The 18,748-nt window shown below is 46.2% G+C and overlaps 1 protein-coding gene across 1 annotated transcript in view; it reads left to right on the forward strand.

The window, feature by feature from the left end:
* Positions 1-18,748, forward strand: part of UPF1 (UPF1 RNA helicase and ATPase) — a 3,097,516-nt gene that overhangs the window by 1,726,419 nt on the left and 1,352,349 nt on the right. The window contains exon 13 of the mRNA XM_044054826.1: positions 2,765-2,873. Coding sequence (XP_043910761.1) covers positions 2,765-2,873 — 109 coding nt within the window. The remainder of the gene's footprint in view (positions 1-2,764; positions 2,874-18,748) is intronic.

Here is an 18,748-nt window from a genome sequence, read left to right on the forward strand (position 1 = left end):
GCACTATCCCGTTCTTCGGCTTCCTCTAAGTCTGGGAAATCAAAATCCTCAAAAAAGCCTTCTTTGGCACCTGATGGTGTCTCGGAGCCACCTCCTAAACAGTCAAAACAGTCCCAATCTGCCTTCTCGACTCCTCAGCCTTCAGAGCCGAAAGAGAGCATCATGGTGGTGTCAGTCGGTTATAGGTGTTTCGGAGCCGATCTCTGAACCTATTGATACAGCAGTTGACTCTGCTACTCGGAGCTGGTCTGTAAGTTCGCTACCGGTTTCCATAACAATTAAGTCTCCAGTGCTCTCCAAGTCAATATCCCCTACTATGTCTTCCAGGAGCCTCTCAGAAGAAGATGTGTAGAGGGTAGTGCTGAGACTCCTGAAGTCATCTGCCTTAGCACAATTATTGTTGGCTCCAACCCAGTCGGCTCCAGAGCCACTTGGCCCAGCTTTGCCCTTGTCTACTATTCCTCCTCCAAGCCATACTGGCCTTTTGGAGCTGGAGTGCTTGGTGCCAGTGAAGGAAATGCCGGCTCCAGCTCACTTTGTTGCTGCCTTGGAGCCAGGTTCGGCTCTGACACGCTCTGTGCCGCCCGCCGTGCCAAGGGGTCAAAGCTCTCCTGTCTGCACCGACAGAGAGGGTTGGAATCTATCTTCTTTGGTTCTGAGGCTTCCTCTCGGTGCTTAGGCCAGGGTGAGCTCGAACCCTGCATCTATCTCGAAGTTGACAGCTCTGGCTCGGGCTCTGACCCTCATCTCTTCGGAGCCGGAGTGGTCGGCATTTGAGATGATGAGGAGTGTACTGTCTCATTCTCCAGCCGCTACCAGTGGCACCAGCACTCTTCCCCCGAGAGTACCCACTTCAGTCTCAGCCCCTACTCTCTCTGGAGACAGCAGAGAGCCTCGGGAGCCATCGGCTGGTGGCCCCTAATCTTCCGAGGCTTCTCCGGGATGTCCTTCCGAGGAGCCTCCCCGGAAGAGGTTATGTAAAGAGGAAACATGTTAACTCCCAGTATGAGTCTTTGACATTGGACACTGACCTAGAGGAGTCGGAAGGGTCCCCAAAGTTGTCCTCTGATGTCTCCTTTGTGGACATTTTAGAGATCCTTAGGCAGAGGTGTGACTGGCCCACTGTTAACCCTTCTGACGAGTCGGTGTACCTGAAGGCTTTCGGGTCTCAACCTTCTGCCTCTTGGGTGTCTCCACCTTTTGATGAACTGATGGATCTAGTTAGTCGAAAGGTGTGGGCTACTCCTGACGCCGTCGAGCCAGTCCCCAGGAGACTGAACAGGTTCTTGTCTGCCTCTCCTGGTAAAGAGTTCTTGCCCAAGGTCGTTCCTGTAGATGCCATGGCTGTGGCGGCGGCCACGAAGGAGGAGTTGGAGACTTCATCTGGTCATCCGCCAAACAAGGAGTCTTGACAGACGGACAGATTTTGGAAGCATATCTTTAGTTCAGTGGCCTTTACCCTTCGATTGCTGAACTATCTCATGTACTTCTTGAGGTTGCAGGGGGATCTCCTCAAGGAGTTAGGAGATTCCATACAAGGTGCGTGCACTGAGGGAGTTCCTGACAAGATTTCTATTCAGTTGTCCACCTTAAATTCTGTGGTTGACTCCTCCATGCGACTTATCTCTTATGCTGCGGATGGAGCGAGTAGAGCAGCGGGTTCTGGAGTTGCCTTGAGGCACCACTCCTGGATGCGCTTATGTAATTTTGCGGAACCGTTCAAGTCTACTTTCACCAACGCCCCGTTTGGTGGCTTCTCATTGTTTGGTTCCAAGGTAAAGGATACACACTCGGTGTGAGCAAGAAGGAAAGACACTTTCTGCCATGGGAGTGCATTTTACTGTCCCTTCAGGACCATACCCCAAGGGTCAAAAGGGCTGTAAAATGTGTTTCAAGAAGTCCCAGAGGGTCTTTCCTGACGCACAGGGTGAATCCTCCTTCAGAGGCAGAGGAGGAGGAAATGGCAGACGTCCACAATACCAGCAAGGCCGTGATTCCTTTCTAGGACAGCCTTATGTGGTGCCCGACTGTGCTTCTCTGGGGCCGGTTGGGGGTCTTATTTCCTTGTACCAAGAAGCCTGGCTAAATATCACCCAAGACAAGTGGGTACAGAGAGTTGTTACCAGAGGCTACATCATACCCTTTTCCCTATCACTGTTTGTTCCCAAAAGGATCCCAGATGGTACCACCCAATCAAAGGGATCAGGCAACTGTGGAGATCAACAAATTGCTCTTAAGAGTCATCCAGCCCATCCCAGCAGACCAGATAGGATCCGGAACTTACTCTAGGTTCTTTTTAGTTCTAAAATGAACCGGAGATTGGAGGCCGATATTGGACCTCAGCAGATTGAATGAATCAGTGAAGGACAAGTTTTGGATGGTAACACTGCAGTCTATATTCCCGTTGTTAGGGAAAGACTTTTGGATGTGGTCTCTGGATCTTCAGGATGCCTACTACCACATAAAAATGGACAAGGTGTCCAGAAACCATCTACGCTTCTGGCTGGGAGCCAGTCACTATCAGTTTCGCACTCTGCCCTTTGGTCTCACCACAGCCCCCAGGGTGTTCAGATGCATGGCAGTAGTGACAGCTCACCTGAGACGTCAGGGATTCCAGGTGTTTCTGTATTTGGACGACTGGCTCCCACCAGGCATCTACTCCTCCAAAACAGGGACGCCACTATTCAACTTTATGCTCAGTTAGGAATCTCCATAAATTGGAAAAAATCTGCATTATTGCCCCCTCAATCTGTGATTTTTATAGGCGCAGAGGTAGACATAGTGAACATGACAGCTCATCTCCCCGTCGAAAGGGCACAGAACTTAATCTCCCAAGTTCAACGTTTTCTTCTGTTGCAAAAAGTAAAAGTGAGGTGGGTTCTTCAGCTCCTCGAGACTATGGCTTCCACAATTCTATTAGTACAATTAGCCAGATTGCACATGAGAATTCTCCAGTGGCTTCTGTCTTCCCAGTGGTCCTTCCAATATCTCCCACTGAGTCATCCTATCCTGCTGACTGAATCATGCAAGAAGGACCATCTTTGGTGAATAGCTCCCTATCAACTGATCACAGGTGCCCCCCCCCTTTGTTCCGGCCCAACCCATTGCCACTATGACCAAGGATGCCTTCCAGATCGGGTGGGGGGGGAGGCATGATCTCGGCAGGACTGTCCAAGGCACATGGCAAAAACACGAGGCTCAGTATTCTGGAGATGAGGGCGGTGCTTCTGGCGTTGCAAGCACTTCAAGACCTTCTTCTTCTAGGGACAATTGTGATACAGTCAAACAACATGTCGGTGGTTTGTTATATCAACAAACAGGGCGGTACCAGATCTTGCCCACTCTGTCATGAGGCCATGCGAGTTTGAGAATGGGCGATTTCTTCCCAGCGCTTTCTGGTTGCAACACACATTCCAGGGACGACCAGCGTGATAGCCGACAAGCTCAGCTGGGCAATCCTAATGCCTCACGAGTGGTCTCTGAAACGGGAAACAGTGGATCAGATTTTCCTGAAATGGGGATAGCCTTGCTGCGACCTTTTTGCCAGCCCAGTCAATACCAAATGCAGCAGCTATTTTTCCCTCATTTCCCCTCTGGTGGAGACTCCCAGAGATGCTCTGGCTCACGATTGGCCCATGGGACTTCTGTATGCCTTTCCTCCAATCCCTCTCATTTCCAAAGTGATTCAGAAAGCCAGTCGGCTGGGAAGCAGGTTGATCCTCATTGCTCCTTACTGGCCTCGTCCGGTCTGGTTGCCCTTCCTCGAGCATCTCCTAGACTATCCTTGGAATCTGGACCCAGCTCCAGATCTGTTGACCCGCATGTCGGGTTCGCTAGACCCCACCATCCACACCCTCAAATTAACATCATGGCTGCTCCAGTTCCATCCCTAGTCAGGCTTCATGATGTATCATCCTCAGTGTCACATATTCTTATGTCCTCCCATAAACCTACAACTAGGAGGCTTTATGGCAGTAAATGGAAAAGATTTTCTATTTGGGCACAGTGAATGAATGTAGATCCATACACTGCTTCTATCCCTGTGATTCTGGATTTTCTTTCTGAGCTTTTTCAGCAAGGATCTGCCGCTGCTGCTATCAGAGTCCATTTGGCGGCAATTTCTCATGTTCACTTAGATTTTCCAGATACCAATTTAATGTCTCATAAGCTATGCAAGACCTTTTTGAAAGGGGCCACTCTATTGAGACCACCTCTGCAAGAACCAGTGGCTTCTTGGGATTTAAATTTTGTGTTGTCCAAATTGACATCTTCCCCCTTTGAATCTTCCCACTCATCTTCACTAAAATTTTTTTGGAAGATCTTGTTTTTGGTAGCTGTTACATCAGCTAGACTGATATCGGAGCTACAGGCCTGGTCTATTAAGCCACCGTATTTGATTTTTCACAGACAGGGTGTCATTATATACTAATCCCTCCTTTGTCCCCAAAGTTTGTTCTAATGCTACCTTAAACCAATCAATAGAACTTCCAGTTTTCTTCCCTAACCACTGTAATGCAGCTGAGTACCGTTTTCATCAGCTAGACGTTCATAGACAACTACGTTTTTATCTACAGCCGACTAAGGTTTTCAGGAAATCAGAGACTCTAGATTGGGCTTACCAGTTTCTAAAGTGACACTATCTAATTGGATTTCCAGTTGTATAGCCTTTGTAGCTCGGAGGGCAAACCTTTACCCTGCAAGTTCAAGGCTCATTTTTCCAGGTAGTTGTGTACCTCTGCAGCCTTTCAAGCCAGGGTACCACTTGATGATTGTGCAGCAGCTACGTGGGCTACCCCTCGCACTTTTATTACTTATTACAAATTGGATTTGGCATCCAGGGGTAGAGCATCCTTTGGCTCCACGACGGTGCTCAAGAGTATTTTCCAATGAGCCACCCAAGAATAAGGCACTAGGGACACTGTCCCATATGTAAAAATGAAGGTGAGATCGGACTACCTAACCTAAAGAAGTTATGTACTCACCATAACGTTCCATGTTGGTAGTCCATCTCACCCTTTATTTTTACCAACCCGCCCTCCTGCCCCCATCCTGGAAGATCTGGAAGTAGTAATATAGTTGCCCTTTGTTGGAGACCCTTTAGTATTGGTTGTTTTTATTGTTATTCTTGTGAGCAGCAAACAAGATCTGGGGATTGTACTGGTGCACCATGGGATACCTGCTTAGCCACAAGCCAATCAGAAGTCTTCCAGCTTGTAAATCGGGATCGTCTCCGAACCCATATGTAAAAATGAAGGGTGAGATGGACTACCAACATGGAACGTTATGGTGAGTACATAGCTTCTTTTTCTCTGATTGCATAATAGATAAATTCCAGTTTGTGGAACAGCCAGCTGCTTTTGGATAATTCTCCATGTAAAGTTCCTAGCATAGTTTTACCAGCTGTCTATTTGAGAAGCAACAATTTACTCAGTTGGAGCTGTTTCACCAGATAAGCATTACTTTATCTATTTATAGCTAAAAAAAATTAATTGCGTTTATTATAAAATACACATGCAAGTATATTCATGCATGTGTGGGAGTGTGGATATGTGTTTGCCTGTGTCTGTTTGAACTCGCAATATAATTACATGCGCATGTGTATATTTGTACATGCATACATGTGTATATCCATATGCATGTATAATAGAATGTCCTTCTGTTCCAGTATTCTACATATGGATTTATCCCTTCAGTCTCGCGAATGTACGGCCAGTATCCAAAAGCTTTCAGTCCATCTGTGGTGCATCATGTCACACATGCATGAGTTTTCGTGGGCCATAAAGGTGATGTTGGTACGTACCAGCCCTCAGAACTTTTCAGCTACCAATTGTACGCCAAGTGTTCCTGTTACCGCTGACATATTTATTCAAATAAATACCCCATTCGGGAACCTTTTTCAGTCCTAATTTTGATTATTGCTTGTTAATGTCATCCAGAAAGGGTGTCAGTGTGGACGCCAGATCCCTCATAAGGATGCCCACCATAAATGCCTTTTCTGTTTGGGAAAATCTCACGACCCTAAGGTCTGCCCTGTTTGCCTGTTTGCTGACAAAGCTACTAAACTCTTGCCTACTACCACCGTTCTCCCAGCTGACAAGGGCAGCAAGACAATGGAAAGATTAGGCAAAAAGATTTATACTTCTGCTGCCTTGACTTTCAGAGCCACAAACTCTCTGACCCACGTGGCCAAGTACACTTTATCTCTTTTACAGTCTGCCACCAAATATTTTTTGCAGATATCCCAGACTCCCCTGCCAAAGCATCACTGTCCTCTCTCCTGGCTCTCACTTCCCAGGTCACCAGACACTCTATCAATGGAAGCTATGATGGTGCTGAATTCTCTGCCAGGTCAGCAGCATACGCATCTGCCTTTTGCAGATACTCCTGGCTTCGACTACAACCCCCTTCCAGATGATTTCAGGGCAAAGTTCACTGATGCCCCCCTGGACAATGCTGCACTTTTTGGCTGTAAGGTTGCAGACCTCTTTAAATCCTTGCAAAAGAAAAGGAAATTGATGCAGGACCTTAAACATTTACTGGTTTCACCAATCTCCGAATTTCACAGGAACTACTCTTCCTAAACAGTTTATTAGGAAGCAATCCCGACCTGCTCCTCCCTCTTGACCTCGTAAGTCCACCTCCTCCACCTAGAGCATATACTGCCTCTAGCCAGAGAACTCTTTCAGGACAGGGCAGGTCGCGTCTGACTACCTGCCAGTCTTGCCTCCCCTCCCACCTCCTACATTGTCTCTGTCCACCTGCCTGTCTCACCGTCTCCCTCTTTGGCCCTCCTCACCAAAGACCAGTGGGTCCTGTCCATCCTCCAAGATGGATACTTCGTCATGGCTCTCCCCTTCCATATGGTGGGGGCATTCCTCGACTTCCTACACAGCAGTTGCACATCTTACAACCGGTGCTGCAGACACAGTTAGACTAGGGCACTATAGAGTCAGTTCCCTCCTCTGTAAAAGGAAGAGGTTTCTATTCAAGGCTGTTCCTGGTCCCCAGGAAAGACGGACCGTGGAGACCCATCTTAGACCTCTCCTATCTCAATCTCTTCCTAAAAGTACCTACATTCAAAATGCTTACCCTACCAGCCCTTTTTCCTCTGATTATCCCACAGGGATTCATGGCTACATTAGACATAAAAGATGCTCATCTCCACATCCCAGTCAGGCCCTCCCACAGGAAATACTTAAGATTCTTGATGAGCTTTTCTCACTGACAGTTTTCTGCCTTGCCCTTTGGTCTTTGCACTGCATCCAGAGTCTTTAATTCCCCTACCTGGATGACATGCTGATCAGACTCCTAGCCAACAAGTACTGCAAGGGCACATCCACTTTGTGGTGACCCTACTGCAGTCTCTGTGATTCCAGATAAATCTGCCAAAATCCCATCTTCAGCCAACCCAGGACATTGTGTTTCTAGGGTGCAGAATATGTTAAGATCTCATGGAAGCATACCTACTAACTCCAAAAGTGAGGTCTTTGTCAGAACATCTCCTCCAGGTACTTCACTCTGCAGAGTTGACTGCAAGGCAGTTCTTCAAGCTTCAGGTCTACATGGCAGCCACTATACCAATGCTTGCTTTAGCAAGGCTATACATGAGGAAACTGCAGTGGTACCTCCACTCCGTCTGGAAGCAACACGAACAGCCTTTGGAGCACATTGCCCCTCCCTTCTATCCTGTCTAAAAAAGGAAATGCTATGGTGGTTTGATCAGGTATAGTACAGCCCAGGCCGCTCTCTCCAGTCACCACAACCCACTCAGGTCATGCACACAGACGTCTCAGACCTGGGATGGGGAGCCACCCTCTGACACCAACAGGTGCAGTACCTTTCGCCAAACCACCTAAAATCAGTGCACATAAATGTCCAAGAGGTGAGGGCAGTTCTTCTAGCCCTCCAGGCATTTCAACCTTTTTTATTCTACAGGTGGCTGTTATGATATACATGGACAACACAATGGTACTGTGGTGTATCAACAGATAGGGAGGGACCAAGTCCTACCTGCTCTGCAGGTTAGCCCTTTTGGTATGGGAATTGGCTACCTCACAGGGAATCTCCCTGCAGGCGACCTACATTCCCCCTCTACACAACAAATAGATTATTTGAGCAGAACCAGCACAAACAACCACGAATGGATGCTGCACAGAGATGTCTTACTGGATCTGGTCCACAGGTGGGGTATACCTCAAATACACCTGTTTGCCTGCACCATCAACAGGCAACTTCATGGCTTCTGCACCAGGACACCCGAACTACAGGCACTGGCAACAGATGCCTTCTCAGTCTAATGGAAGGGTTCATAGGTTGGTACTAGGCTGTCGGCCCTAGGGCCTATACAAGCCTAGCCATAACAATTCCCTGGGGGGGGGGGGGGATATCTATATACTTTCCCACCCTTCCCACTTATTCAGAAGGTCCTGCTCAAAATTCAGCAGGACAACCCGAAAATCTTGTTGGTGACTCCCTACTGGCCCAGACAGCATTGGTTCCCCTTACTTCTGCATTTGTCCAAGGGCAACCATCACAAGTTACCCCCAGAGTGGACCTCCCTCCACACTGCACTACAGGTCACTAATCCATCCACAGTGGCAGATGCTGCACCTTACTCTGTGGCGGATAGGATTCTGATCCCATTTAGACACCTTTACAATAAGATCATGCTCAATGTCCTGCAGGAGGTCAGGAAACCTAATACTAGAAAATCATCTCTCTCCAAGTGGAAACAATTCACTGATCGGTGTCATAAGACAGCTGGATTCGCATCTCAGAGAACCCCCTCTAGTGCTGTCCTACTTGTGTAAGCTACTGCAGTCTGGACTGGCTTATTCATCCATCAAAGTCCACCTGTCTATTTCTGCTTGCCTGCCTTTGGACCCCCATTAGCATCCAGACTGCCTTGCAAATTCTTCCTCAAAGGGGTACTACACCTCAGGCCCCCCAGGAAACCCATTCCACCTCCTTGGGACCTCAACAGCGTGCTAGACAAGCTTACACTACCCCTCTTTGAGCCCGCTAGCAAAGCCTCTTTAAAGCTCCTATACCTGGAAAACTGTCCTTTTACTGGCTCTAACCTCAGCCTGGAGAGTGTCAGAGTTCCAAGCCATTATGGGCACCCCACCCTGTCTAGTTTTCCACAAAGATAGGGTGGGGTGGCCGTAAGGTATGCCCAAGGTAGTCAACGACCTGTCCCCTAATCCAGCCATTCAGCTACCTTTTTTTTCCCAAACCCACAAGGAGACAGAGGGTGCTGCGTTCCCTGGATGTTCACAGGCAGATCAGATTCTACCTGCACAACACCAAGTCCACCAGACTGACCAACTTTTCATATCCTTTGACCCCAGAGCCCTGGGTAAGGCGGCTACCAAGCAGACCATTCCTACGTGGATCTCAAAAGCCATTGCCTTCTGCCACCATTTCCATGGTAAGACCCTGTAAAGGGACAGTTAAAGCTCATTCCACAAGAGCAATGGAATCTTCAGGAGCCTTCTTCAAGGGTTTTGATACCACTTCTATCCTGGAAGCTGCTACTTTATCCTCAGTCCACACCTTCACCAAGCACTATAAACTTGACCTCATCTCCAGGTCCAAGGCTGGGTTCACCAGGGCTATCCTGCATGGATTCCTGGAATCTGCTTCTAGACCACCACCCCAACCTCAGTGAGCTTTGGCACTCACCCTTATGCAGAATACTGCAACATGGGAATAGAAGGACATAAAAAAGCTGTGTAGAATCTTACCATAACCATAGATGTCCTTCTCTTCTATGTTGCAGTATTCCTTCCCCTCTTATCAGCTAATAGCTTCACATTCTAGATGGCAGTGATATGGCATTACCCACCAGGGCTGGCTCCGACTGGGGCTACTACTGATCTTCATGTTTCACTGTTGCAGTCATTACATTTGGGTAATCTGCTGGCAGGTTGCCCTCAATTGGCCTGAATAACAAAGTCTTGGGTCCTGCATCGGTTACGGTCTCCTCTTCCATGATGTCAGGTCGTCAGGGGTATAAAACATGCAGCCGACACCATTTTAGTCTGTCTTTCTTGCAGCGCAGTGCCCGAAGCAGAAGCAGTTCGTATTTGAGTTACAGAACCAAAGTCTTCAAACTAAAGCCAAGTACCCCAAACTAAAGCTAAGAATCCCGTTGGGGAAACTTTTTCTTGCTCCTTACCGATGTCAGTAAAAGTTAATAATTGCATTACTTGTGCGAAGCAAATACCTCATAAGGATTTTCATTTGTACTGTATTCCTTGCTTGTGCCCTGATCACAATTTGTCTTGCTGTCGGTTTTGTGCTAAATTTAACCAACGCACTATTAAGCATCAGTATATTTTTGCTTCTAAGTATTTTGGTTCAAGATTTAACTACCCTGAAATGTCATCCGTTAGCAGTCAGACTACCGGAGTTCACAAAAAATGCAAGGAAAAAGACTGAGACAGACCAAGGTCCAAAACCGACTATGAAGCTTCTCCTAAGCCAGTCACCGGTTCGCCGGTACTCTGTGAGGTGCTTTTGCAGCCCCAGATACCTGCGACTTTTGAGTCGCAGGTTTCTAACGAGACTCGTTCGGAGTCCGGTATGCCGTGAGATTCGCAAAGTATTGAACTTGCGGATGTATCTCCCTTGGATGGATCCGGAGCCGCTGAGCAGGCACCGGCTTCTAAGGGTGTTTGTAGGTCTCAACATTTTTACATTAAACCGACGCCAGCAACAAAAACAAGGTCAAAAACTTCTATGTCCAGAAAAAAACAACGCATGAGCCACATGCTAAGGCCCCTATGCCTAAAAAACAAATGATCAAAATGGCTGAGGATTTAAATACTTTCATCAGGGGCCCCCCCTGCTAAGAGGCCTAGGCAAGGCACTGATTATGACTCTTCAGATCAGGTTTCCATTTCTTCTGATTCCTCTTCTGATCAGGAATTTTCTGTTCCACCCTATGAGGATTCTGATGCAGAGGAATCCATCCCATCTGCATCTCCTCCTGAGGATTACTGTTTTGGAGAGACTTTGCATACTTTAAGGGAACATTTTCACTGGGAAGAGTCAGGACTTCTCTGAATCAAAAAAGAGGCTTAGGGATTTCCTTCTTCCTCAGCATAGGCCTTTGGCAGTACCTCCTGTATTAGACATTGTTGATGTGTTCTCGGAATCAAGCATGTCTCCTGATTCCCTGCCTCCGGCTCCTAGTAAGCCAGACAGATTTTTCAGGGTTCCTGACTCCCACAAATTTCAAAAATCGTGCTGCTGATCCCGAGACTATTTCTCAGGATCCAAAGGGTGTTAAGGCTTCTACAGCCAAAAATCCTACCCCTTCTGATAGAGATTCCAGGGCGGTGGATAGATGGGGTAAGAAGGTTTATACATCTGCAACCTTGGCAATCAGGGCTTTAAACTGCCAGTTTCATATGCTTAAATATCAACAGCATGTTATGGGCTTACTGAAACAGAAAATGATGATTTCTGATTGTGTGGAAAATAGTTAAAGGATTTATTGCATTCAGCAGAACAGGTAGGAAAGCATACTTTGCAATATGGTTTTGATTCCTTGGAGGCCTCTTGTAGGGCCACTGTTACTGGATCTGTGATTAGAAGGCATGCCTGGCTAAAGGAGCAAAATCTGCCTGATCATGTTAAAGCTAAATTGTTGGATGCCCCTTTACAGCATGATAGTCTATTTTGGTAATAAGGCAGAAGAGGTTTTAAAGAAAATGGAAGACAAAGCTAAATCCATGCAAACTGTAAAATATTTCTTGCAAGTGCAGCCACCCAGGTTCAGTAGGCACTGGCCTACTAAACATTGGTCCTTTCCTGTGTCCAACAGAGCTACTCAGGGCAAACCCAGATGCTCAAAAGGCTCCAGATATCAATCACAGGGTTCTTACAGGTCAGAGCAATGGGGTGCCTCCACCTCCAAATCTGGAGGAAACAAAGCACAACCCTACAGTAAGCAGTCTCAATGACTTTCCTCTACAATCTCCAAACACTTAACTTTTGGCAGCCCCCTTGGGGGGGGGGGAAGTAGCACTTCATGCTCAAAATTGGCAGTTAATTACCCAGGACAAGTGGGTATTAAATGAAGCATCCCAGGGGTACAGATTTTATTTCCATACTTTGCCAGCTCCAAACGGATATCCGGATCTGCCACAAAACCAGTGGGCAGAGGCCCAGAAACAAGTCATGTCCCTCATGGATATGTGGGCTATTCAACCGGTACCAGAAAAGGAAAAAGGACAAGGATTTTATTCAAGACTTTTCCTGGTACCCAGAAAAGACCATTTGTGGCGTCCAATACTGGACTTATCGATTCTGAACACGTTCCTGGACATTCCAAAATTCAAAATGATGACTTTACAATAGCTACTGCCTATGTTAGGCAAGAAGGCTTGGTTAGCAACTCTAGACTTAAGAGGCATACCTGCATATCCCAATAAGGGAATCGTGCAGAAGATACCTCCACTTCAAAGCATGTTTTGTTTTTTTGTTTTTTTTTTTTGTTTTTTTTTTGTTTGTTTGTTTTTTGCATTACCAATTCTCTGCACTGCCCTTTGGCTTATCTACTGCTCCCAGGGTCTTTACAAAGAGCCTGGCACCAGTATTTGCATTCAGCAGACAAAGAAGCATTCATATTTATCCTTATCTGGACAATTGTTTCATTCAGGCACAGGACAAGGACACTCTTCTTCAACATCTGATGTTTGTAAAAAGGTTTCTAGAATGCCTAGGGTACACCATAAAAGAAAAGAAGTCACAACTGGTACCCTCTCAAATAATTACATTCCTGGGTGCAAGCTTGAATACAACTGCCCAGATGACTTACCTCACGCCAGACAAACAAATGCAATTGACAACATACTTCAAACAAATGGCAGCAAAAACCCAGTTGACTGCAAGACGAATTCTGCAGGTTTTGGGGTTCATGACATCCTGCATTCTACTAATTCCATATGCAAGAATGCATATGAGGAAACTTCAATGGTACCTAAAACGTTTATGGAGTAAACATAGTCACAGACTGGAAACAATGATTCCTCTCATTCCCTGCCTACAACAGGAGATGTTCATCGTGTTACACTGCTGCAGTCATTACACTTGGGTTATCCTGCCGCCAGGCGGTTCCCAGTCAGCCAGAGTTCCAAATTCTTGGTCCGTCGCCTGTTGTTGTCGCCTCCTCCTGACGTCAGTGCGACAGGGGTATATAAGATGCAGCCAGCCATTTTCTTCAGTCTTTCTTGCAAGCGGTGCCCAAAGCAAAAGCAGTTCGCAAGTGCCGTCGCCGACTCCTGAGATTTTCATTTCAATCCAGAACCAAAGTCTTCTATAAAGCTAAGTACCCCATTGGGGAAACTTTTTCTTGCCTCAGTCCAATGTCAGTAAAAGTTAATAACTGTATTTCTTGTGAGAAGCAAATACCTCATAAGGATTTCCATTCTTATTGCATCCCATGCCTAGGCCCCAGACCACGGCGCCACTGGTTGTCGGTTTGTGCTAGGTTTAACAAGCACACGATTAAAAGTCGGTTTGATTTTGCCCAACATTTCTTTGGCAGAAAATTTAATTATACAATGCCGTCGGAACTTCCGACTACCACAATTCATAAAAGCGCAGAGACAAAGATAGGCATCCGAGGCCCAAAACGGACGACGCATTCCTCTTCTAGGCCAGTCGCGGTTCTCTGTTTTTCAGCGGCGCGCAGCCCCTGACTACCACTTCAGCAGAACACAGGCAGCCACCGACTCTCTTAGTGGAGATGGCTGGGCCATCGGACTCCCAAGTTTTACAGACTACCAACCGACCCTGCAGAGGGATCCGGTGTACAGGAGCCTCCTGCAACTTCAGAGGGTGTATTCAGACCTAGTCAGCTTAGCCTTAAACCCTCTTCTAAGTCTAAACCACCTCTTACATCTAAGAAATCACAGTCTCCAGGGCAGGCCTCCATGCCCAAGAAACTAATGCTCAAAATGGCTGGAGACCTGATCACTCTGATTAGGGGTCCCATCCCCACCTTATAAAAGGCCCAGACAGGATGTGGTTTCTGACCTCCTCCGACCAGGTGTCCATTTCCTCAGTCTTCCTCTGACCTAGGTTACTCTTTACCCCTATGAGGATTCTGATGCTGAGGAATCTATTCCATCAGCCTCTCCCCAGAGGATTACTCTTGGGGAAACTTTTCTCACCATGAGGGAGCATTTCCATTCTGAGGGCCAGGATTACTCAGAATCCAAGAAAAGGTTCAGAGAATTCCTTTTTACCTCAACACAGACCCCTGGCTATTCGCCAGTGCCCAAAACAAATTCCACTCAAATAGGGACCCATTTCCAGCCAGTTCCTGTGCCAGAAAGGGGCCTAAGATTTTATTCTCGCCTGTTCCTAGTACCGAAGAAGGGAAACACGTGGAGACCAATTTTGGATTTATCTATCCTCAACACTTATCTGGACATTCCCAAGTTCAAAATGTTGACGTTACAACAGCTTTTACCTCTGCTGGGCAAAGATCACTGGATGGTAACTTTAGATCTCAAGGAAGCTTACCTTCAGCATGTGTGCCTATAAGACTAAAGTTGCAGGAAGTATCTGCTTTCGAGCTGGAAATTCTCATTATCAGTTCCTCTGCATTGCCCTTTGGCTTATCCACTGCATGGAGAGTATTCACAAAGGTTCTGGCTCCAGTGATAGCTTACTTCAGGCTAAAAGGAATTCAAATCTATCCTTACTTGGACGACTGCCTGATTCTAGCACAAGAAAAGGAAGACCTTCTACAGCATTTGGATTATGTCATAGCAGTGCTAAGATGCCTAGGTATTCTGTGAACGAAATAAAGTCCAGTCTAGTACCCTCTCAAGACATGTGCTTTCTGGGTGTGAGACTGAATACAGCAGCCCAGATGGCCTTTTTAACCCCGGAATGAGCAAACAAAAGAATCTTTCCAGTTACTTCATCAACTATCTCTCTTCAGTCCGGGCTGACTGCAAGGACAGTCCTTCAAGCCTTAGGGTTCATGGCATCTTGTATTCTGGTGCTTCCCAATGCCAAACTGCATATGAGGAAGCTGCAATGGTATCTCAAAATGTATGGACACAGCACTGCCAGGATTTGGACACTGTCATTCAAATAATACCTTGCATTCAAAAGGAATTTTTGTGGTGGGCTCAGGAATGTCACCTAAACAAGGGACTTCTGTGACCCGGCCAGAGGCGAGTCAGATTCTAACGACAGATGCCTCAGACATTGCTTGGGAGCTCATCTAAATGGAAAGTGGATACAAGACAAGTGGCCTGCCAGACTACAGCATCTACATATCAACATGAAAGAGATGTTAGCAGTCCAGTTTGCATTAATGGCTTTCAAGGAGTTACTTCATCCAGGGCAGGTGTTGATTCTAACAGACAACACAACTGTCATGTGGTACATCACCAAACAAGGGGAACACATTCTTACCCATTGTGCAGGCAAGCAATGATTTTATGGGAGACTGCGCTCAGCTTGCAACTAACTCTTCAAGGTTTCTGCCGAGCACAGAACTCCTTAGCAGATGTGTTAAGCAGACAAATCATGGATCCCCACGAGTGGAAACTGGATCTTCATGTATTTCAAAATTGACAGTGTCATGGGGAACTCCAGACATAGATCTGTTCGCTTCTCCACTAAACCACCAGCTGCCAAAGTTTTGCACAAAGAGGTTTCATCACACAGCTTGGAAAGTGGATGCTCTTTCTTTCAGTTGGAAAAATCTTCATGTGTATGCTTTTCCACCTCTGCCTCTTCTCCCAAAGGTGCTTCTAAAGGTCAGACAAGACAAGCCAAGGATGATTTTAATAGCTCCAGATTGGCCTCGGCAGCATTGGTACCCATTACTGAGGAGTCTGGTAAGGAAGCCTCCATGGCCTTTACCCTGATTCCACACCTGTTGTCTCAGAGGGACGGTCACCTGCTCAATGTCAAGCTTCACTCTCTTCATCTAACAGCCTGGCATATTCTGTTTGAAAGACAGCAGGTCTCAACTTCCTCAACAAGTTTTAAATGTGATTATGGAAGCCAGGAGACCTAGTACAAGGAAAGTGTCGCAGATAAATGGAAGAGATTTTTATTTTGGAGTGCAGCAACAATTTGGAGATTTCTGAGCCTAATTTGAGTGTGGCTCTTCAATATCTGCCACTACTGATTATTGGACAAAGGTTTGTCTTTCTCTTCCATTAAGATTCATGCTGCAGCAATTTCAGCTCACTATGATTGTGACCCACCATTGTTTTCGTGATCCTTTGTTCAAGCAATTTCTTAGAGGGCAAAGAATATAAGACCCCAATGTGAGCTCCTACTCCTGCTTTGGATCTCAATTTTGTGTTGGAGAAACTTACTCTACAACCTTTTGAGCCTCATGGCTACTGCTGAATTGAAATACTTGTCATGGAAGACTGCTTTTTGTTGGCCATTACTTCTGCAAGAAGGGTTTCTGAGTTGCAGGCCCTTATGGCGGTAGAGCCTTTTTGATTTTTCATAAGGATAGGGTATCTTTACGTACCTCAATCCTTCCTTTATGCTAAGGTGGTTTCTAGTGTGGCTTTAAACCAAACTATTCATTTGCCTACTTTTTATGCAGATCCTCAAAATAAAGGGAAAAGATTTTGCACACTTTAGATGTACACAGACAGTTGCGTTATTATTTGAGCAGGACTAAGGATTTTAGGCAGTCTCAGCAGTTGTTTGTTTCTTTGCTTTGAGTTCGCAGGGCAAGCCTGTGTCAAAACAAACTATTTCTAGGTGGATTGGGTTTTGCATTGCATTTTGTTATTCCCATCATGGCAAGGAGATTCCAGTTGGGATTAGGCCTCATTCCACTAGGGCTACTGCCACTTCCACAGCATTTCTAAGGGGGGTGGCAACTAAGGATATTTTAGAGGCAGCTACTTGGAGTTCAGTGCATACTTTCTCTAAGCATTATCACCTTCCTCTCTACTCTAAGTCTAGGGCTGGTTTTGCCACAGCTATTTTGTAAGGCATGTTGTCAGTTCCTGCTTCTTTATGATTTGCCAGCCTCCCTTACCTCTGCTTTGGGATTCTACCCAATAGTTAGGACTGCAAATGTGAATGAAGAATATAGTACAGTTTTGTACCTACCATAAGTAGATGTTCGAGGATCCACATTGCTGCAGTCAATTTTCCCTCCCTCCTTCCCCTCTGTGTTTAGGGGTGGTTGTGTAGGTGAGGTTATATTCTGGTAATTTTGTATATATTGTACATATTTTTGGTGCAGGTATGTTGGGAGTTTTTGGCCTTATCTTTTCAGGGTCTTCTGACATCTGGGGCAAGAAAAGACTGAGGATATGGCGCCGGTCATGCGCATTAGTACCCTGACGTACTGACGTCAGTCTAATGCGCCCTGACCGACGTCAGCCATATACTTTGGTATTCGGGCCGACTGGACAGCGGACTACCCAATAGTTAGGACTGCAGCAATGTGGATCCTCGAACATCTACATTTATGGTAGGTACAAAACTGTACTTTTTGGAGAGACTTTGCATACTTTAAGGGAACATTTTCACTGGGAAGAGTCAGGACTTCTCTGAATCAAAAAAGAGGCTTAGGAATTTCCTTCTTCCTCAGCATAGGCCTTTGGCAGTACCTCCTGTATTAGACATTGTTGATGTGTTCTCGGAATCAAGCATGTCTCCTGATTCCCTGCCTCCGGCTCCTAGTAAGCCAGACAGATTTTTCAGGGTTCCTGACTCCCACAAATTTCAAAAATCGTGCTGCTGATCCCGAGACTATTTCTCAGGATCCAAAGGGTGTTAAGGCTTCTACAGCCAAAAATTTTACCCCTTCTGATAGAGATTCCAGGGCGGTGGATAGATGGGGTAAGAAGGTTTATACATCTGCAACCTTGGCAATCAGGGCTTTAAACTGCCAGTTTCATATGCTTAAATATCAACAGCATGTTATGGGCTTACTGAAACAGAAAATGATGTTGATTTCTGATTGTGTGGAAAATAGTTAAAGGATTTATTGCATTCAGCAGAACAGGTAGGAAAGCATACTTTGCAATATGGTTTTGATTCCTTGGAGGCCTCTTGTAGGGCCACTGTTACTGGATCTGTGATTAGAAGGCATGCCTGGCTAAAGGAGCAAAATCTGCCTGATCATGTTAAAGCTAAATTGTTGGATGCCCCTTTACAGCATGATAGTCTATTTTGGTAATAAGGCAGAAGAGGTTTTAAAGAAAATGGAAGACAAAGCTAAATCCATGCAAACTGTAAAATATTTCTTGCAAGTGCAGCCACCCAGGTTCAGTAGGCACTGGCCTACTAAACATTGGTCCTTTCCTGTGTCCAACAGAGCTACTCAGGGCAAACCCAGATGCTCAAAAGGCTCCAGATATCAATCACAGGGTTCTTACAGGTCAGAGCAATGGGGTGCCTCCACCTCCAAATCTGGAGGAAACAAAGCACAACCCTACAGTAAGCAGTCTCAATGACTTTCCTCTACAATCTCCAAACACTTAACTTTTGGCAGCCCCCTTGGGGGGGAAAAGTAGCACTTCATGCTCAAAATTGGCAGTTAATTACCCAGGACAAGTGGGTATTAAATGAAGCATCCCAGGGGTACAGATTTTATTTCCATACTTTGCCAGCTCCAAACGGATATCCGGATCTGCCACAAAACCAGTGGGCAGAGGCCCAGAAACAAGTCATGTCCCTCATGGATATGTGGGCTATTCATCCGGTACCAGAAAAGGAAAAAGGA

The sequence above is a fragment of the Protopterus annectens genome, chromosome 13.part0 (assembly GCF_019279795.1).
Source record: "Protopterus annectens isolate FY-2018-M chromosome 13.part0, PAN1.0, whole genome shotgun sequence".
Classification (NCBI taxonomy): domain Eukaryota; kingdom Metazoa; phylum Chordata; order Ceratodontiformes; family Protopteridae; genus Protopterus; species Protopterus annectens.